Raw genomic sequence first — 19,772 nt, 5'->3', positions numbered from 1 at the left:
TTAAGACTGTATTTACTAAACCTGGAGAGTGCAAAATCTGGTGCAGCTCTGCATAGTAACCAATCGGCTTCCAGTTTTTTTTTTTTTTTGTCAAAGCTTAATTGAATAAGCTGAAGTTAGAAGTAGATTGGCTATCATTCACAGCTGCATCAGTGACAGTAGCTCTTTAAGGCCAGCTTCACACATGCATTGCAATGAAAGTGATGCAGGTGTGTTTTTCTTTTGTTTTGGCCCCATTGAATGACATGCGCTTTGACGTGGATTAATGTACCCCATCAGACCAAGCGTGGTGAGGCCTCCATGATCACTGTATCAGCTTGTTACAATGATCGTTGATAAATTATTACTATTTTATTACATTGTAATTGCAGCAGTTTTGTGCAGATCAACCGCTTTTCTTTGTGATTTTCTGTGTAACTTCAGCTTGTTATACAGGAATTATATAGCGTCAGTTTGCGCAGCGCTTTACAACATGAGTGCAGACGGTACAGTTACAATACAATTCAATACAGGAGGAATCAGAGGGCCCTGCTCGCTACAGCTGACAAACTAGATTAATTTTTTTTTTTTGTATTGTACAGTATCTCACAAAAGTGAGTACACCCCTCACATTTTTGTAAATATTTTATTATATCTTTTCATGTGAAAACACTGAAGAAATGACACTTTGCTACAATGTAAAGTAGTGAGTGTACAGCTTGTATAACAGTGTAAATTTGCTGTCTCCTCAAAATGACTCAACACACAGCCATTATTGTCTAAATCACTGGTAACAAAAGTGAGTACACCCCTAGGGAAAAATGTTCTAATTGGTCCCAAAGTGTCAATATTTTGTGTGGCCACCATTTTTTTTTCCAGTACTGTCTTATCCCTCTTGGGCATGGAGTTCACCAGAGCTTCACAGGTTGCCACTGGAATCCTCTTCCACTTCTCCATGACGACATCACGGAGCTGGTGGATGTTAGAGACCTTGCGCTCCTCCACCTTCCATTTGAGGATGCCCCACAGATGTTCAATAGGGTTTAGGTCTGGAGACATGCTTGTCCAGTCAATCACCTTTACCCTCAGCTTCTTTAGCAAGGCAGGGCCATCTTGGAGGTGCGTTTGGGGTCGTTATCATGTTGGAATACTGCCCTGTGGCCCAGTCTCCGAAGGGACACACTTGTCTTTGTACTCCTCACCTGGTTGCCACAACACACACTTGACACCATCTGAACCAATCACGTTTATCTTGGTCTCATCAGACCACAGGACATGGTTCCTGTAATCCACATCCTTGGTCTGCTTGTCTTCAGCAAACTGTTTGCGCGCTTTCTTGTGCATCATCTTTAGAAGAGGTTTCCTTCTGGGATGACAGCCATGCAGACCAATTTGATGCAGTGTGCGGTGTATGGCCTGAGCACTGACAGGCTGACCCCTCCAACCCCTTCAACCTTTGCAGCAATGCTGGCAGCACCCTGGATATGATGCTGAGCACGTGCACTCAACTTCTTTGGTCGACCATGGCGAGGCCTGTTCTGAGTGGAACCTGTCCTGTTAAATCGCTGTATGGTCTTGGCCACCATGCTGCAGCTCAGTTTTAGGGTCTTGGCAATCTATTATAGCCTAGGCCATCTTTATGTAGAGCAACCATTCTTTTTTTCAGATCCTCAGAAAGTTCTTTGCCATTAGGTGTCATGTTGAACTTCCAGTGACCAGTATGATAGAGTGAGAGCGATAACACCAAATTTAACACACCTGCTCCCCATTCATACTTGAGACCTTGTAACACTAACGAGTCACATGATGCTGAGGAGGGAAAATGGCTAATTGGATCCAATTTGGACATTTTCATTTAGGGGTGTATACACTTTTGTTGTCAGCAGTTTAGACATTAATGGCTGTGTGTTGAGTTATTTTGAGGGGACAGCAAATTTACACTGTTATACAAGCTGTACACTCACTACTTTACATTGTAGCAAAGTGTCATTTCTTCAGTGTTGTCACATGAAAAGATATAAAATATTACAAAAATGTGAGGGGTGTACTCACTTTTGTGAGATACTGTATGTATAAAATGACAACTTTGAGGCCCATAACTCTAAACTAAAAACAATATTCATCTTGTTGTGGTATCTTAACCACTTGCCGACCGCCTCACGCAGATAAACTGCGGCAGAATTGCTCGGGCAGGCAGAATCACGTACCTGTACGTGATCTGCCTCCCGCGGGCAGGGGGTCCGATCGGACCCCCCATCCCCCCCCCCCCCCCCCGGTGCCCGAGGCGGTCGGCGTTTGTCCCCCGGCGATCGGAGGTGAGGGGGAGGCCATCCATTCGTGCCCCCCCCCTCCCGATCTCTCCCAGCCAATGGGATCATTCCTCTGCTGCTGTATGGTAAACAGCAGCAGAGGAAATGATGTCATCTCTTCCCGGCTCTGTATTTTCCGTTCCGGCGCTGAGGAGAGAAGACATCGATGTGAGTGCACAACACACACACACATACAGTAGAACATACCAGGCACACAAAACACCCCCGATCACCCCCTAATCACACACCCCCCTCCCCCCCCCCCTGTCACACTGACACCAAGATTTTTTTTTTTTTCTTCTGATTACTGCATTGGTGTCAGTTTGTGACAGTTAGTGTGGTAGGGCAGTTAGTGTTATCCCCCTTTAGGTCTAGGGTACCCCCCTAACCCCCCCTAATAAAGTTTTAACCCCTTGATCACCCCCCCGTCGCCAGTGTCACTAAGCGATCGTTTTTCTGATCGCTGTATTAGTGTCACTGGTGACGCTAGTTAGGGAGCTAAATACTAAGGTTCGCCGTCAGCGTTTTATAGCGTCAGGGACCCCCATATACTACCTAATAAAGGTTTTAACCCCTTGATTGCCCCCTAGTTAACCCTTTCACCAGTGATCACCGTATAACTGTTACGGGTGACGCTGGTTAGTTTATTCTTTATAGTGTCAGGGCACCCGTCGTTTATTACCCAATGAAGGTTTAGCCCCCTGATCGCCCGGCGGTGATATGCGTCGCCCCAGGCAGCGTCAGGTTAGCGCCAGTACCGCTAACGCCCAGGCACGCAGCATACACCTCCCTTAGTGGTATAGTATCTGAACGGATCAATATCTGATACGATCAGATCTATACTAGCGTCCCCAGCAGTTTAGGGTTCCCAAAAACGCAGTGTTAGCGGGATCAGCCTAGATACCTGCTAGCACCTGCGTTTTGCCCCTCCGCCCGGCCCAGCCCACCCAAGTGCAGTATCAATCGATCACTGTCACTTACAAAACACTAAACGCATAACTGCAGTGTTCACAGAGTCAGGCCTGATCCCTGCGATCGCTAAGTTTTTTTTTTTTTTGTAGCGTTTTGGTGAACTGGCAAGCACCAGCGGCCTAGTACACCCCGGTCATAGTCAAACCAGCACTGCAGTAACACTTGATGACGTAGCGAGTCCCATAAGTGCAGTTCAAGCTGGTGAGGTGGCAAGCACAAGTAGTGTCCCGCTGCCACCAAGAAGAAGACAAACACAGGCCCGTCGTGCCCATCATGCCCTTCCTGCTGCATTCCCCAATCCTAATTGGGAACCCACCACTTCTGCAGCACCCATACTGCCCCCATTCACATCCCCAACCAAATGCAGTCGGCTGCATGAGAGGCATTTTCTTTATGTCCTCCCGAGTACCCCTACCCAGCGAACCCCCCAAAAAAGATGTATCTGCAGCAAGCGCGGATATAGGCGTGACACCCGCTATTATTGTCCCTCCTGTCCTGACAATCCTGGTCTTTGCATTGGTGAATGTTTTGAACGCTACCATTCACTAGTTGAGTATTAGCGTAGGGTACAGCATTGCACAGACTAGGCACACTTTCACAGGGTCTCCCAAGATGCCATCGCATTTTGAGAGACCCGAACCTGGAACCGGTTACAGTTATAAAAGTTAGTTACAAAAAAAAGTGTAAAAAAAACACAAAAAAATATATAAAATAAAAAAAAATTGTTGTTGTTTTATTGTTCTCTCTCTCTCTATTCTCTCTCTATTGTTCTGCTCTTTTTACTGTATTCTATTCTGCAATGTTTTATTGTTATTATGTTTTATCATGTTTGCTTTTCTGGTATACAATTTTTTATACTTTACCATTTACTGTGTTTTATTGTTAACCATTTTTTTGTCTTCAGGTACGCCATTCACGACTTTGAGTGGTTATACCAGAATGATGCCTACAGGTTTAGGTATCATCTTGGTATCATTCCCTTCAGCCAGCGGTCGGCTTTCATGTAAAAGCAATCCTAATTAGCCTCTAGACTGCTTTTACAAGCAGTGGGAGGGAATTTTATCACACCGATCTTGGTGTGGTCAGATGCTTTGAGGGCAGAGGAGAGATCTAGGGTCTATTAGACCCCAATTTTTTTCAAAAAAGAGTACCTGTCACTACCTATTGCTATCATAGGGGATATTTACATTCCCTGAGATAACAATAAAAATGATTAAAAAAAAAAAAATGAAAGTAACCGTTTTAAAAATAAGATTAAAAAGGAAAAAAATAATAAAGAAAAAAAAAAAGCACCCCTGTCCCCCCCTGCTCTCGCGCTAAGGCGAATGCAAGCGTCGGTCTGGCGTCAAATGTAAACAGCAATTGCACCATGCATGTGAGGTATCACCGCAAAGGTCAGATCGAGGGCAGTAATTTTAGCAGTAGACCTCCTCTGTAAATCTAAAGTGGTAACCTGTAAAGGCTTTTAAAAATGTATTTTGTTGCCACTGCACGTTTGTGCGCAATTTTAAAGCATGTCATGTTTGGTATCCATGTACTCGGCCTAAGATCATCTTTTTTATTTCATCAAACATTTGGGCAATATAGTGTGTTTTAGTGCATTAAAATTTTAAAAAGTGTGTTTTTTCCCCAAAAAATGCGTTTGAAAAATTGCTGCGCAAATACTGTGTGAAAAAAAAAAAATGAAACACCCACCATTTTAATCTGTAGGGCATTTGCTTTAAAAAATATATAATGTTTGGGGGTTCAAAGTAATTTTCTTGCAAAAAAAAAATAATTTTTTCATGTAAACAAAAAGTGTCAGAAAGGGCTTTGTCGTCAAGTGGTTAGAAGAGTGGGTGATGTGTGACATAAGCTTCTAAATGTTGTGCATAAAATGCCAGGACAGTTCAAAACCCCCCCAAATGACCCCATTTTTGAAAGTAGACACCCCAAGCTATTTGCTGAGAGGCATGTGGAGTCCATGGAATATTTTATATTGTGACAAAAGTTGCGGGAAAGAGACCAATTTTTTTTTTTTTTTTTTTTTTTTTTTTTTGCACAAAGTTGTCACTAAATGATATATTGCTCAAACATGCCATGGGAATATGTGAAATTACACCCCAAAATACATTCTGTTGCTTCTCCTGAGTACGGGGATACCACATGTGTGAGACTTTTTGGGAGCCTAGCCGCGTACGGGACCCCGAAAACCAAGCACCGCCTTCAGGCTTTCTAAGGGCGTAAATTTTTGATTTCACTCTTCACTGCCTATCACAGTTTCGGAGGCCATGGAATGCCCAGGTGGCACAAAACCCCCCCCAAATGACCCTATTTTGGAAAGTAGACACCCCAAGCTATTTGCTGAGAGGTATATTGAGTATTTTGCAGACCTCACTTTTTGTCACAAAGTTTTGAAAATTGAAAAAAGAAAAAAAAATTTTTTTTTAACTTGTCTTTCTTCATTTTCAAAAACAAATGAGAGCTGCAAAATACTCACCATGCCTCTCAGCAAATAGCTTTGGGGTGTCTAGTTTCCAAAATGGGGTCATTTGAGGGGGTTTGTGCCACCTGGGCATTCCATGGCCTCCGAAACTGTGATAGGTTGTGAGGAGTGAAATCAAAAATTTACGCCCTTAGAAATCCTGAAGGCGGTGATTGGTTTTCGGGGCCCCGTACACGGCTAGGCTCCCAAAAAATCCCACACATGTGGTATCCCCGTACTCAGGAGAAGCAGCTGAATGTATTTTGGGGTGCAATTCCACATATGCCCATGGCCTGTGTGAGCAATATATCATTTAGTGACAACTTTTTGTAATTTTTTTTTTTTTTTGTCATTATTCAATCACTTGGGACAAAAAAAATTAATATTCAATGGGCTCAACATGCCTCTCAGCAATTTCCTTGGGGTGTCTACTTTCCAAAATGGGGTCATTTGGGGGGGGGGTTGTACTGCCCTACCATTTTAGCACCTCAAGAAATGACATAGGTAGTCATAAACTAAAAGCTGTGTAAATTCCAGAAAATGTATCCTAGTTTGTAGACGCTATAACTTTTGCGCAAACCAATAAATATACGCTTATTGACATTTTTTTTTACCAAAGACATGTGGCCGAATACATTTTGGCCTAAATGTATGACTAAAATTGAGTTTATTGGATTTTTTTTTATAACAAAAAGTAGAAAATATCATTTTTTTTTTCAAACTTTTTGGTCTTTTTCCGTTTATAGCGCAAAAAATAAAAACCGCAGAGGTGAGCAAATACCATCAAAAGAAAGCTCTATTTGTGGGAAGAAAAGGGAGCAAATTTCGTTTGGGTACAGCATTCCATGACCGCGCAATTAGCAGTTAAAGCGACGCAGTGCCAAATTGTAAAAAGTGCTCTGGTCAGGAAGGGGGTAAATCCTTCTGGGGCTGAAGTGGTTAAAGTGACACTAAAGCTTCTTTTTTTTTTTTAAATAACAAACATGTCATAATTACCTCCACTGTGCAGCTCATTTTGCACAGAGTGGCCCCAAACCTCCTCTTCTGGGGTCCCTCGGCAGCTCTCGCAGCTTCTTCCTGTGTTAGATAACCCTCTGGGAGAAGCGCTCTCCCGGGGGGTTACCTTGCGGGCTTGCTCCCAAGCCATTCATTCGACGTCCATAGAAGCCGAATGTATGACTCGGCCCCGGGTCATTGGATTTGATTGACAGCAGCGGGAGCCAATGCCTGCGCTGCAATCAATCTATCCAATCAGGACGCGAGACCACCGGCTTTTGCTGGTGTGTTCATCCCCAGGATGAGTGAGAGGGGGTACAGGTAAGTAAAACGGGGGCTCGGGGGGGCTGCAGCATTAAAGGAGGTTTTCCACCTCAATGCATAGAATGCATTGAGGTGAAATACCTCGATGGTTTACAACCCCTTTAAGGGCTCATGCACACAGGATGTTTTTGTAGCCGCTTTCAGGGGCGTTTGTCTTTTTTTTTTTTTTTTTTTTTTTTGGGGGGGGGGTAACAAACACTTTAATGGAAATCGAAAAACTGCCCTGGTTCATACTTCATAACTGGCACAAATTTCCTCACTTGCAATCTGGGTGTTTTGAAGTGAACAACATTTCATGTGAAACATGTTTCTTTTCTTGATCCTGTAGTATTAAATTGCTTTGTAACTATACTGTCTCCCATTGTAAAGAGCTGCATACGCTGTTGGTGTTCTTTTATTGGTTTAACTAGATGGACTAACTATGTAAATACCTTCATAGTGATGATGATGATAACCATGATAGGGGGCGCTGTATAGTACTTTGTTAAAGTGGAACTTCACTCTCCCAATCAATATTGATTATTTTTAATCTTCACGCTGCTAGCATTAGTAAATAGATAGAAAAGTACATCGTATTTACTTGTTTTAAATTTTTTTTTTTTTTTACATTTCTTCAGTAACTTCCTGGTTTCTTGCTTGGGCAAATGTCATACACCCCAGGAGTGTTCAGGAAGGGAGGAGGAGGGGTTTTCTCACAAACCTCTGTCTGCATGCTTAAGATAAGGGCAGATGGATTCCAGGACGTAAATGCTACATAAATCATTTGCCCTTACTCAAGATGGCCATGGCCAGAAATGAAAGGGGATGTTTTTCAACGTGATTTCTCAACAAAATAAAGCATAGAGACATCTATAGATGGAGGGGTTTTCTTTGTATATTAAAAATGTATTAAATGGTGTTTTTTTTCCCATACATCATGGGACACAGAGCCTCAGTAATTACTGATGGTTATATAGGGTATCACTAGGTGATTGGACACTGGCACACCCTAACCAGGAAGTTCAACCCCCTATATAATCCCTCTCTTTACAGGGATACCTCAGTTTTTTTACGCCAGTGTCTTAGGTGTTGGACGTGTAAAGATGTCCTGTGCTGAGCTCCAAAGGGAATATCCTGATATCCTATAAAGGGGCAAGCCAGGCAAACCGGATCCATTTCAGAGTGTCCTTTCGTGGCCGAATTGGATGGTACCCGGGCCTCGTGTCCGAAGAAACGAGGTTTTACCTGTAACGCTTCCTCTTTTTAGAGAGCTGGACCCCGCATTTCAGAAAATGGTTTTTCTAGCCTTATTTCTGGCCGGGTGCTTTACAGGCCCAGAACTGCGGATCCCCCTATCCGTAGGGGGCCCCAGTCTCTGAAGGTTTTTCCAAACGGAGCCCACCGTGAGAGGTGAAGATTGGGTCTGTATAACAGAACCCTGCGGCTGGATAAGGTAAGGGAGATTCCACAGAGCAAGAGCACATACCTTCTCATGCTGATGTCTGTGTCAGTGTTTTTCACACTGCACAAGTTCCTCCAGCCGAGCTCCAGGTAGGATGGGATGGGGGGAGGCCGCAGGTGGTCTGTGAGGCGATAGTATACCACACTATCACCACCACTGCCGGCCTCTCTCCTTCCTTTCCTCCATGCTTGTCCAGGAGGGTCGGCTCGCGCCGGAAGCGCACTTTTTTTGAAAAACAGGCGTCAGATTCCTTTGGTCTTGTTGACAAGAAATTTAATTTTTCTGGTAGCCATCTCTTCTGCTAGAAGAGTATCAGAATTAGCAGCTCTTTCCTGTAAAGAGCCTTATTTGATTGTACACAAGGATAGAGTGGTATTGCGCCCTCATCCTAGTTTTTTACCGAAGGTGGTTTCAGATTTTCATCTAAACCAAGACATTGTTCTGCCTTCCTTTTTTCCAGATCCCTGTTCTCCGGAAGAGAGGTCACTACATTCTTTGGATGTAGTAAGAGCAGTCAAGACCTATCTGGAAGCAACTGCTCAGATTCGCAAAACGGATGTTTTGTTCCTGCTGCCAGAAGGTCCCAATAGAGGACAGGCAGCGTCAAAAGCTACCATTTCTAAATGGATTTGACAATTGATTATTCAAGCTTACGGTTTGAAACAGAAGATTCCTCCGTTTCAGATCAGGGCACATTCCACAAGGGCTATTGGTGCTTCTTGGGCAGTGCATCACCAGGCCTCTATGGCTCAATTCTGCAAGGCCGCAACCTGGAATTCAGTCCATACATTCACCAGATTCTATCAGGTGGATGTGAGAAGGCATGAGGATATCGCCTTTGGGCGTAGTGTGCTGCAGGCAGCGGTACAGGGTCCTCAGGTCTGATTGCACCCTACTTGGTCGTGGTTCCCCTCCCCTCAGATAGCATTGCTCTGGGACATCCCATCAGTAATTACTGAGGCTCTGTGTCCCGTGATGTTCGAGAAAGAAAATAGGATTTTTTTATAACAGCTTACCTGTAAAATCCTTTTCTTTTGATGTACATCACGGGACACAGAGGTCCTCTTCTAGTACACTTATATTGCTTTGCTACAAAACTGAGGTATCCCTGTAAGGGGAGGGATTATATAGGGGGTTGAACTTCCTGGTTAGGGTGTGCCAGTGTCCAATCACCTAGTGATACCCTATATAACCCATCAGTAATTACTGAGGCTCTGTGTCCCGTGATGTACATCAAAAGAAAAGGATTTTACAGGTACGCTGTTATAAAAAATTCTATTTTTGTGGTGCTTAGATGCAGTGAGGGTCCGCTTTAACCACTTGCAGACTGCTCGACATACATTTACTGCAGCAGGGCGGCCGCTCTGCTGATCACATACCTAGTATGTGATGTGACACTTCCGGGTCTGGGACGCGCGCCGCCGGTGACTTTCTCCTGCTGTGATTGTACGCAGCGGGAGCCCAGCAGCGGGTACCAGGGTCTTGATGTCCACCGGCACCCGCCGATTGCACAGGCAGATTGTCATTCTGTCAGAAGGGAAGGCACGAACCCTGATCTTTGCCTTCCCCTAGTCGAAGCACCTCCCCCACATTGAGTAAGCGCAACCTAGGCACACAGTTAACCTTCTGATCGCCCCTGAAGTTAACCTCTTCCCTGCCAGTGTCAGTACACTGACAGTGCATGTTTTTTAGCACTGATCACTGTATTAGTGTCGCTGCTCCCCAAGAAGTGTGTGTCAGGTGTCCGATTTGTCCACGACAATATCGCAGTCCCACTATAAGTCACTAATTGCTGCCATTACTAGTAAAGCAAAAAAAAAACAAAAAAACACCCCATTGTTTGTAGATGCTAAAATTTTTTCGCAAACCAATCAATATACTCTTATTGGGTTTTTTTTTCCCAAAAATATGTAGCAGAAAACATATTGGTCTAAATTGATTAGATTTTTTTTTTTTTATTGGGTATGATTTATAGCAGAAAGTAAAATTGGGTTCACAAGAAAAACAAAAAGGGGCACCACATTAAGTGCAGCATTAATATACTCCAACTTATTAAAATTGAGACAAAGGGCAACTCATCTTAGTGGATCAAAATGTGTGTGTGTATGTATATATGTATATGTATGTGTATGTATATATATATATATATATATATATATATATATATATATATATATATATAAATAAATAAATAAATATATATATATATATAAATATATATATATATATATATATATATATATATATATATATATATATATATATATATATATATATATATATATTAGTTCTGGCCAGTCTGGGCTCTCCTGAGTTGTCCCGGTGTCTTGTGTACCTACAGAGTTGCCTGCTTCACTCCCGCTGGTGCCGCTTTAAACATCATCTGATGCTATAGACTTTAGGCTGGGTTCACATCTATGCGAATTGGCCAATTTGCATAGCAGGAAAATGTGACTGGCTCTCTATGGAGCCGGTTCACATATCTCCGCAGCAGGTTCAGTGCGTTTTGCACGAAAAACGTGTGCCTTTTTTAGTCTGTTTCAGATCTGAATTCAGCTCAAAATTTGGGCTGAAATTGGACCTAAAACGGTGGACCAGCACGCACCGGACCCCTGCTGTGCGACGGATGCGGCGATGGTGTGAACCCAGCCTTATTGTTTATGCTGTGTTGCTTTGATGACCAGTACTGCATGTCCTTTTTATGCTGCATCCCTCTAGCACCACTATATACTCTTTTATTATATGGAATTGGGTTCAGAATATATATTTTTTTCTGTCTTTGATTTTGTCCTGTCTTCTTTTAGGTTAATGTCCGGCCTGGAATGACGGTCTACGATTCCCTGGATAAGGCTCTGAAAGTGCGCGGTTTGAACCAGCAGTGCTGTGCGGTCTATCGCCTTTTACATGGGTACGTGTGTGGCTGTGGGTTTTTTGGGAGTGGAGGAGGGAGGCTGCAAATGGAAGCCACAGACTTTATAGAGGATTTGTTTGCATGCATTTACTTGTAAAAATACTTAAAAATACACATTTAAAAACTGTTTAGGAGTAAAATGATTGCAGTCTAAATAACTGTTAAGACATGTGGAGAGATCTGATTTTTTTCCTTCCTAAGTGTGCCCTTCCTTTCTTCTCAGCATCTCATAGTTGAGTTAGTTTTAAAAAAGACACCAAGATTTTTTTGATGTCATGTTTGTTATGGGTTCTTTTGTGTTGTTGCTCAGTGATTTTGCAGCACTGTTTTAAATGAAAAATAATTGCATTCAGTGTCTGTATCTAAAGAACCTTTAAAATAATGCAACAGGTGCCCTTTAAAACCCCTCCCTAGCAGCACATATACATATTTCCTTTGGTTCTCCTTTATTCTTTTCAGTCGCTGAGAGAGAATAAAATACCAAGTGCTTGCAGGTATGGAGAAGCTGGTGGCCCCTTTTCCTCATGTGATGGCACATGAAAGAGTCCTCAGCCCTGTGTGAGCTCCTACTAGGTTGATTTGGAGCTTACACAGGGATTCCTTTTCTTGCTTTCACCGGCTGAGGAACCAGTTGCCTTGCCCCGGTTTGCTTTAAAATCTGTATGTCTATCATCAAAATGAAAATGACTGAATTCTTCCAAGCTTTATTAACCTCTAATTGCTATTTCATGCAAGATCCTTATTCTAAGGTCTCATGTGCACAGGCATCAGACATAGAGGCAAAGCAAATCGGTATAGTTTTTGTTTTTTCTAAGTTGCTTAAAGCAGAACTCCACCCAAAAGGGGAAGTTCCGCTTTAAGTCCTTACCCCCCCCCCCCCCCCCTGATATTTGCAATGGCCTTTTTTGGGGGGTTCAGCCACTTGTGCTTGGATCACCTCATGATTCAAGCAGACGTTTTCATTCTCTCCCTCCCCGCAGTCTTCTGGTAAACAATCTCACAGGTCCCACAAGACTGCGGGACCATTTACAAAGCGCAGCTCGAGCATGTGCAGTGGGCAACTAGCTATGAACCTGAATGGCCATAGTCGGCTGTCCACAGTTAGTTTGCCAGCGCCAGGAACCCAAAGGCTAGTGAAAAACTAGCCTGGGTGAGGACCTTGCTAGGTCCCTGGACAGATAAGTGTCTTTATATTAAAAGGCAGCAGCTACAGGATCCCTGGCAAATCGGCATACTAACCCCGAAGGGGTCGCAACCCACAGGTTGAGAACCGCTGCTGTATTGGATGCCCACAGCTAACTTTACATCGGGGCTGCTTGCAGCACGCCTACCAATGGTGCCGACTTCTGCAGCCTAGAGTCGTGTATTTCTCTGATGTCAGTCTCTCCCCTTCTTGGAGTCCTTCTTAGCTCAGTCAGGTGTGACTGGGTCCTCTGGCCTCTTGGCTGTGGTTTTTACTATGGTCACGCAAGATTTTATTACCTAAATTACCCATTTGTTTGTTTACTCTGATTGCACAGGCCACAAGACCACTTCTGTGCTTTTTCCAGTAGATACTCCATCTTATTTACATGTGGCCTTAGTGACTTCTGAGCCATCATTCACAGAGACTTTGATTCTAAAACACTTGATTTGATTGTAGCCGTATTAGTGCAATTGTGACAGAGAAAATTGAGTACTGTCCGTGATACTTTTTTTTTATTGCTGCTTGGACCTTGAAGAAGGGGACATACCCCGAAAGCTTGTCCTGAAAAATTGTATGTTAGTGCAAATAAAAAAAGTATCACGGACAGTACTCAATTTTCTCATTCTAAAACACTCAAATCCTTAACCCAGCACACGGCAAAATGTCGGACGACATTGTCTGTTCAGTAGAAAGCGGCCAACATTCGGCCCGTGTGTACTGGAGTCAGTCTGGCTTCTGTCGAAGAGGCATGACCGAAAAAGGTCTGCTGACCGGAGTGTTCTGGGGGGGGGGGGGGGGCAGGTTTGGGGGCATATAGTTAGTACAGTGGCTCCTCATGAGCTGCCAGTTTATTTTGCTTTTTTTTTTTATTCAGCCCTGCTGGGTTGAACGAAAAAAAAAACCACACTACCAGTCTTTTTAAAGTGGTATTAAACACCAAAAGCAAACATTTAGGCCTCATGCACACAGGACGTTTATTTAACTCTCCCAGAAGCCAGTAGCATCTTTGCTGAAAAAATGCCTGACGCTTGTAAGTGTCCAAAGCTTTCACAAGCTTTTAGGAGTTTTTATAGGTGTCAGGCTCTTGGGCGTTCATTTCATTGGCCAAAACAGATAATTTATTCTGGCCATTGAAATGCATTAAAGTAGTTGTAAAGGCAGAAGGTTTTTTTTTTTATCTTAATGCATTCTATGCATTAAGATAAAAAGCCTTCTGTGTGCAGCAGCCTCCCTAATACTTACCTGAGCTTATCTCCATCTAGCACTATTGCAGGAGTGTCTTTGCTGCCCGAGACTCTCTCTGCTCATTGGCTCCCGCTGATGTCAATCAAATTCAAACTCAGCGGAGCCAAGATACACATAGCCGAGTGTTCTCGGCTCTTCTTGGCGCCGCTCACAGTCATGCCCACTGGGCGTGACTGTGAGTGGCGCTGAGAACACTCGGCTGTGTGTATCTCGGCTCCGCCGAGTCCCTGCAGTCTCGGCGCCATATTTGAATCTACACACGGCTGTGTATGTCGGTGGCAACCGCCGCGATCGCTCCAATCAAACCAAAATTGGCAGAGGAACGGCCTATAACACGCACCCACGATTTTCCCCTGACTTTGAGGCGAAAAAAGTGCGTGCTATACGCCAATAAATACGGTATGTGCCTGTACCATCATGCTAAATGTGAGTGCATTGGATGTTAGTTTTTATCTTTTGGTCAATAAAACAGTATTATGCTAGGGTGGTTTGCACTCTTTTTTGTTTTTCAACAGAACAAGCACTCCTACAAATGTAGCAGTTAGTGGTAAATTGATTATCCATATACTCTGACAGGGGTGCTTACAACGATCAGCTTTTATTTATTCATGTAAAACATGTATCCGAAAAGGAAATAAATTTGGTGTAACTGCAATGTGAGCTTCAATTTAGTAGTATCTAAATCTAGTCTGCTAGTACATCTAACACTCCACTTCCACCACACTGCTGCTATCCAAAGGTGCCCCTGTGCTCTTTCATCCAGAGTGGGGGCACTCTAATAAAGGCGGTGTGTTACTGGCCAGATCACCAGGTGAAAACAAAGGGGGGAAAAAAAAGCATAAAAAAAGGAAAACTAATGCAGCCATCACATCTAAGGATCGGTAAGCTGCAATTACTTTTTTGGTTTTGGGTATCACCCTGAGGAAGTCACATTTACTGCCATATTAAAGGAGACACACACACACGAGCTGCACGATTCTGGCCAAAATGAGAATAAAAATTTTTTTGCTTAGAATAAAAAGATCATGATTCTCGCAACATAAAATCTTTCACATTATACAAAACAATGGGCTAACTTTACTGGTTAGTTCTTTTTTTTTTTTTTTTTTTTTTTTTCCAAAAAAATTGCATTTTTAAAGACCGCTGCGCAAATACAGTGTGACATAAAATATTGCAACAACCACCATTTTATTCTCTAGGGTGTCTACTAAAAATAATAATATATAATATAATGTTTGGGGGTTCTAAGTAATTTTCTAGCAAAAAAAATGATTTTAACTTGAAACCAACAAATGTAAGAAAAAGGTTTAGTGTTTAAGGCTTCATCCTCACGAGGCGAATCCGCTGCTGCGGAGTCCGCCTCTATCCGCCAGCTCAGCGGGAGATCTCTCTGTTGATCTCTGCTGAGCCGGCGGATGACAGGTCCCTCTCTCCTCACTGAGCGGGAAGGGGCTTGTCGAGCACCGCTGGTTACTATGGAGAGATCGGAAGAAAACGGACATCATGTCCGTTTTCATCAGATCTCATCCGCCAGGGGCGGATGCGAATGTAGGGGCATCCGTCTGATTTTAGCTGATCGGACCGGGTCGGATGTCAGCGGACATGTCACTGCTGACATCCGTCGCTCCATAGACTAGCATGGAGCACCCGTTCAGGTCTGCCGACAAAACTGACAGGCGGACCTGAACGGTCCGACAGTGTGAAAGAGGCCTTAGTGGTTAAACTTCTTTCACTTGCACAGGAAGTCTATTCCATTGACAAATTGTTACAATGTTTATACTTAAGTTCATTCTTGGCAGACTGCCCGGTTTTTCTTTTTTCTTTCTTTTGATGGCTGCGGCTTCAGAAGAGCAGAGAGAATTCTTTGCATAGAAAGAATCGGGAAACGCTTTAGTCAAGATTGTGATAACGATTCTTGACGATTAATCGTGCAGCTCTAACACCCACCCACACACACATGCACACAGTAACACCCCCCCCCCCCCCCCCCCCCCCCCATCACCAGGACACACTAATCAGCACTCACAGCCATTGGCTGCAAGAGCTGATTGGATGCTGCTGGTTTTCCAACATACCCATTCGATAAAAGACGGTCCTTAGACAGACTTCTGTCAGACATGCAGATGTACACGGGCTGAATGTTGGCCGGTTTCTGTTGAACAGGCTGATACTGGCTGATATTCGTCCCGTGTGTACCAGCCATTAGACCATCATTTAGGCTTATGGTCTCATAGATGGGGTTCTCTCTTTTCCCGTTAAGGCTCAGTCTACTAGATCTGTGAGTGCCTCTTGTGCTTTTCAGCATCAGGCAACTGTTTCCCAGACTTGTAATGCTGCCACCCGGTCTTCTGGTCACGCATTCTCTAAGTTCCACCAGATGGACGTTCCAGTTTTACCTTATGCCAGTTTTGGGCATAAGCTACTCCAGGCGCCTCTCTGAGCTGCAGGCATTTTCCAGTCCTGTTGATTTCTTGAGCCTGTTATTGGTGGTTTGCTGTGTTGCCCACACCTCACACTGTTTTTGAACATCTTGAAGATTTAGCACTTCCTGCTTCCCTCTATGGATGAAAAAAGTTACATTTTTATACCCCCATAAAATGCTTTTCTTGTCATCCATTGAGGGATGCATGTCGCAACTATCTTTGTGGTAGTCTAGACCGCTTGTATTAGGAGGGGATTATCCTGGGTTGGCCTACAGTTTTTTGGTGTGTTTTTTTTGTCTGTGTCCATTCTTCCTGTAGGTGCCAATGTAAACCAAAGGTTTAAAGTGGTTGTAAACCCTTACATATACCCTGTAAGGCAAAAGGAGACTTGAAACTACACACTGCAGAGCTCTGAGAAGTAATTGCACAGGATCAGAGCTGAGGCTGTCAATCAGCTGGAGCTCCCTCCCTGTCACCTTTTTTTTCTCTTGGTGTCAGGAAAACTTGTTGGAAGTGATTCATGCTGATGGCAGAGGAATGAAGCAGCAGATAGAAATGACAAAATGCTACTTACGAACGTAGCACTGCAACGCCAGTGCTAGGATGCGAGGCGTACAGCATATCACATGTAAAACAAGGAAGATGGCTGTGATGACGTCACCGTACCCTCCCGCGTGGGACTTCTTCATTATTGAGGCTGGGTTTCGATTGCTGGATTGGCCGTTAGACAGACTTGTATCTTATGATTGCACCAGTGGGGACTGCTTGAATGACCTTTCTGTTAACTCAGAGGTCCACAGATTAAGGTGAGCAGCCTGTACCTACGGTGGTGGAAGCACAGATAAGGATGTACACTAGTTTTGATCGTCTTGAGCACCCTGATCTCCATTAAGGAGTTTACTCTTGACTGCTGGTGTCTTCATTCATGTCATCTCTGGCTTTCTAATTGCCTAATCTGGAACTCTTTATGTGTTTTATAGCAGCTAGCTATTATCCTTATGCATTTTAGTTAATTTTTTAGCGCTGCACTATTTTGTATTCAATTTTTTTTTTTTTTTAAACGTGTGCAAAAAAAAAATAAAAGTGTGGAAACGGCTCTGGCAGCGAAAGGGTTAATTGAGACAAGTACACACTATAGAGGTATATGCTTTGTTCATATTTCATGTCTGAGGTTTACAACCACTTTAAGATTTCCAGGGGCCTTTCAAAAGGAAAGAACTTAGAGTACAAATATGCTATTTTCTGGAGCAAAGACTGCATAGAACTGCAGCTTTTATCAGTGAATGAGATGTTGGCTTTTATTTTCTCACATGCTCTGGAAGGGTGAGTCTGGTTGCTATGGGCAGCTGGTACAGTTTTCTTTGCTCTCACATTTTATCATTTGGCTCCTAATCTTTTTCACAATTTTTTTTTTTTTTTGCATATGCGTTTAGCACAGAGCTTGGGCATATGTCAGCTGAAATCCTGTTTCCCTTCATATTGCAAAGCTTGGCATCACAACCCCATTATACATCACTTACAAATGGATATAGTTAGGCGCTGGTTATGTAATGCCAGGCTGCAGCAAATTTTGTTTTTTTTATTTTCCGCTGATGTCTGAAGGAACTCTTCATGATGTTAAAGAGCACCTGCTACCTATTACAGCAGCTGCCATTTTGTGAATTGATAAGCATACTGTTCCATCAGCAGATAAAATGTCCCCTTTATAATTTATAGTATGTAATGCTGTTCGCATGCAATTGACACCCTCTGTGCCAAGAAACCAATCAGAAATGAGCTTCTTTGGATCTCTTTCTCTCTGCTGCTAAAACATTATTTGATTGACAGCCAAAGTTACTGTACACTATTGTTTTGTAGTAACTTGGGCTTACTAAATTAAACCTGTCATGGCTGGGAATCTCAGACCAGCTTTAGCTTTGAGATTTTTCTCTGACATTGTGTCCTGTCATGGTTGCCCCCCCTCCCCATAAAGTAAGTTGGCAGAGGCTTGAGTTCAGGGGTCTTTCTGGCCAAATAAGAGGCTTTAGTGCATAATAATGTTACTTGCAGGAACCCTTGTTACTTGCTTTCAGGCCATATTCTAATATTTTCGAAGATCTAGCAACATAGCATACCGCTAAGCAGTTTCAGAAACCAAACATTTGTGAAAGAAAAAAAACTTAATTTCTCAAGCAAAACTGTTATGCGCAAATCGGGCTGCTTCTTTTTTAGCCATGTGTCTCACTGCAACATTTATTTTTTTTTCCTGTTTCAATGTTCTTTTGTTGAAAAGTTTCCAACAAAGTACAAACATACTGTATATGCCTGATTAATAATGCAGCAACGCAGCCATAGACCATTCCAGGAACATAGTGCATCCAAATCAAACTAAGCAATCAACAATATGTCTGAGAGGATTGCAACAAAACAAGGCCAAACTAAAGAAAAATTAACCACTTGACAACTGGGCACTTAAACCCCCCTCGTGACCAGACCAATTTTCAGCTTTCAGCGCTCTCACACTTTGAATGACAATTACTCAGTCATACAATACTGTACCCAAATGAATTTTTTGTCCTTTTTTTTCATAGAAATAGAGCTTTATTTTGGTGGTATTTGATCACCTCTGGGTTTTTTATTTTGAGCACTATAAATGAAAAAAGACCAAAAATTTTGAAAAAAAACGCATTTTTCTTTGTTTCTGTGATAAAATTTTGCAAATTAGTAATTTTTCTTCATAAATTTTGGCCACAATTTATACTGCTACATATCTTTGGTAAAAATAACCCAAATTAGTGGATATTATTTGGTCTTTGTGAAAGTTATAGAGTCTACAAGCTGTGGTGCAAATCATAAAAAATTGATCACACCTGACATACTGGTGGCCTATCTCATTTCTTGCGACCTGAACAAGTCAGGAAAGTACAAATACCCCCCAAATAACCCCTTTTTTGAAAGTAGACATTCCAAGCTATTTAGTAAGAGGCATGGGGAGGTTTTTGATGTTGTCATTTTTTCCCACAATTCTTTGCAAAATGAAGATTTTTTTTTTTCCCCACAAAATTGTCATTGTAATAGGTTATTTCTTTCACATGGCATGTGTATACCACAAATAACGCCCCAAAATACATTCTGCTACTCCTCCTGAGTATTACGATGCCACATGTGTGGGACTTTTTCACAGCCTGGCCACATACAGAGTCCCAACATGCAGGGAGCACCATCACGTGTTCTAGGAGCATAAATTACACATCTAATTTGTTGACTACCTATTACACTTTTGAAGGCCCTGGAGAACCAGGACAATGACATGTGACACTGATGACAAATGGCACGGATACGTGGCACTGATGACAGATGGCACTGATACGTGGCACTGACACTGATGTGGCACTGATGACAGATGGCACTAATACGTGGCACTGATGACAGATGGCACTAATACGTGGCACTGATGACAGATGGCACTAATACGTGGCACTGATGACACGTGACACTGATGACAGATGGCACTAATACGTGGCACTGATGACAGATGGCACT

General features: G+C 42.9%; 1 protein-coding gene across 2 annotated transcripts in view; it reads left to right on the top strand.

Moving 5' to 3' along the window:
• The window catches only part of ARAF (A-Raf proto-oncogene, serine/threonine kinase), an 84,942-nt gene that overhangs the window by 24,499 nt on the left and 40,671 nt on the right, over nucleotides 1-19,772 (top strand). For both annotated transcript variants that reach the window (XM_073599893.1, XM_073599894.1), the window contains one exon: nucleotides 11,290-11,393. In XM_073599893.1, coding sequence (XP_073455994.1) covers nucleotides 11,290-11,393 — 104 coding nt within the window. The remainder of the gene's footprint in view (nucleotides 1-11,289; nucleotides 11,394-19,772) is intronic.

This window comes from Aquarana catesbeiana, linkage group LG09 (assembly GCF_042186555.1).
Source record: "Aquarana catesbeiana isolate 2022-GZ linkage group LG09, ASM4218655v1, whole genome shotgun sequence".
NCBI classification, from domain to species: Eukaryota; Metazoa; Chordata; class Amphibia; order Anura; family Ranidae; genus Aquarana; species Aquarana catesbeiana.
The sequence above is the reverse complement of the archived record's forward strand: the minus strand, read 5'-3'. Positions and strand labels throughout refer to the sequence as shown.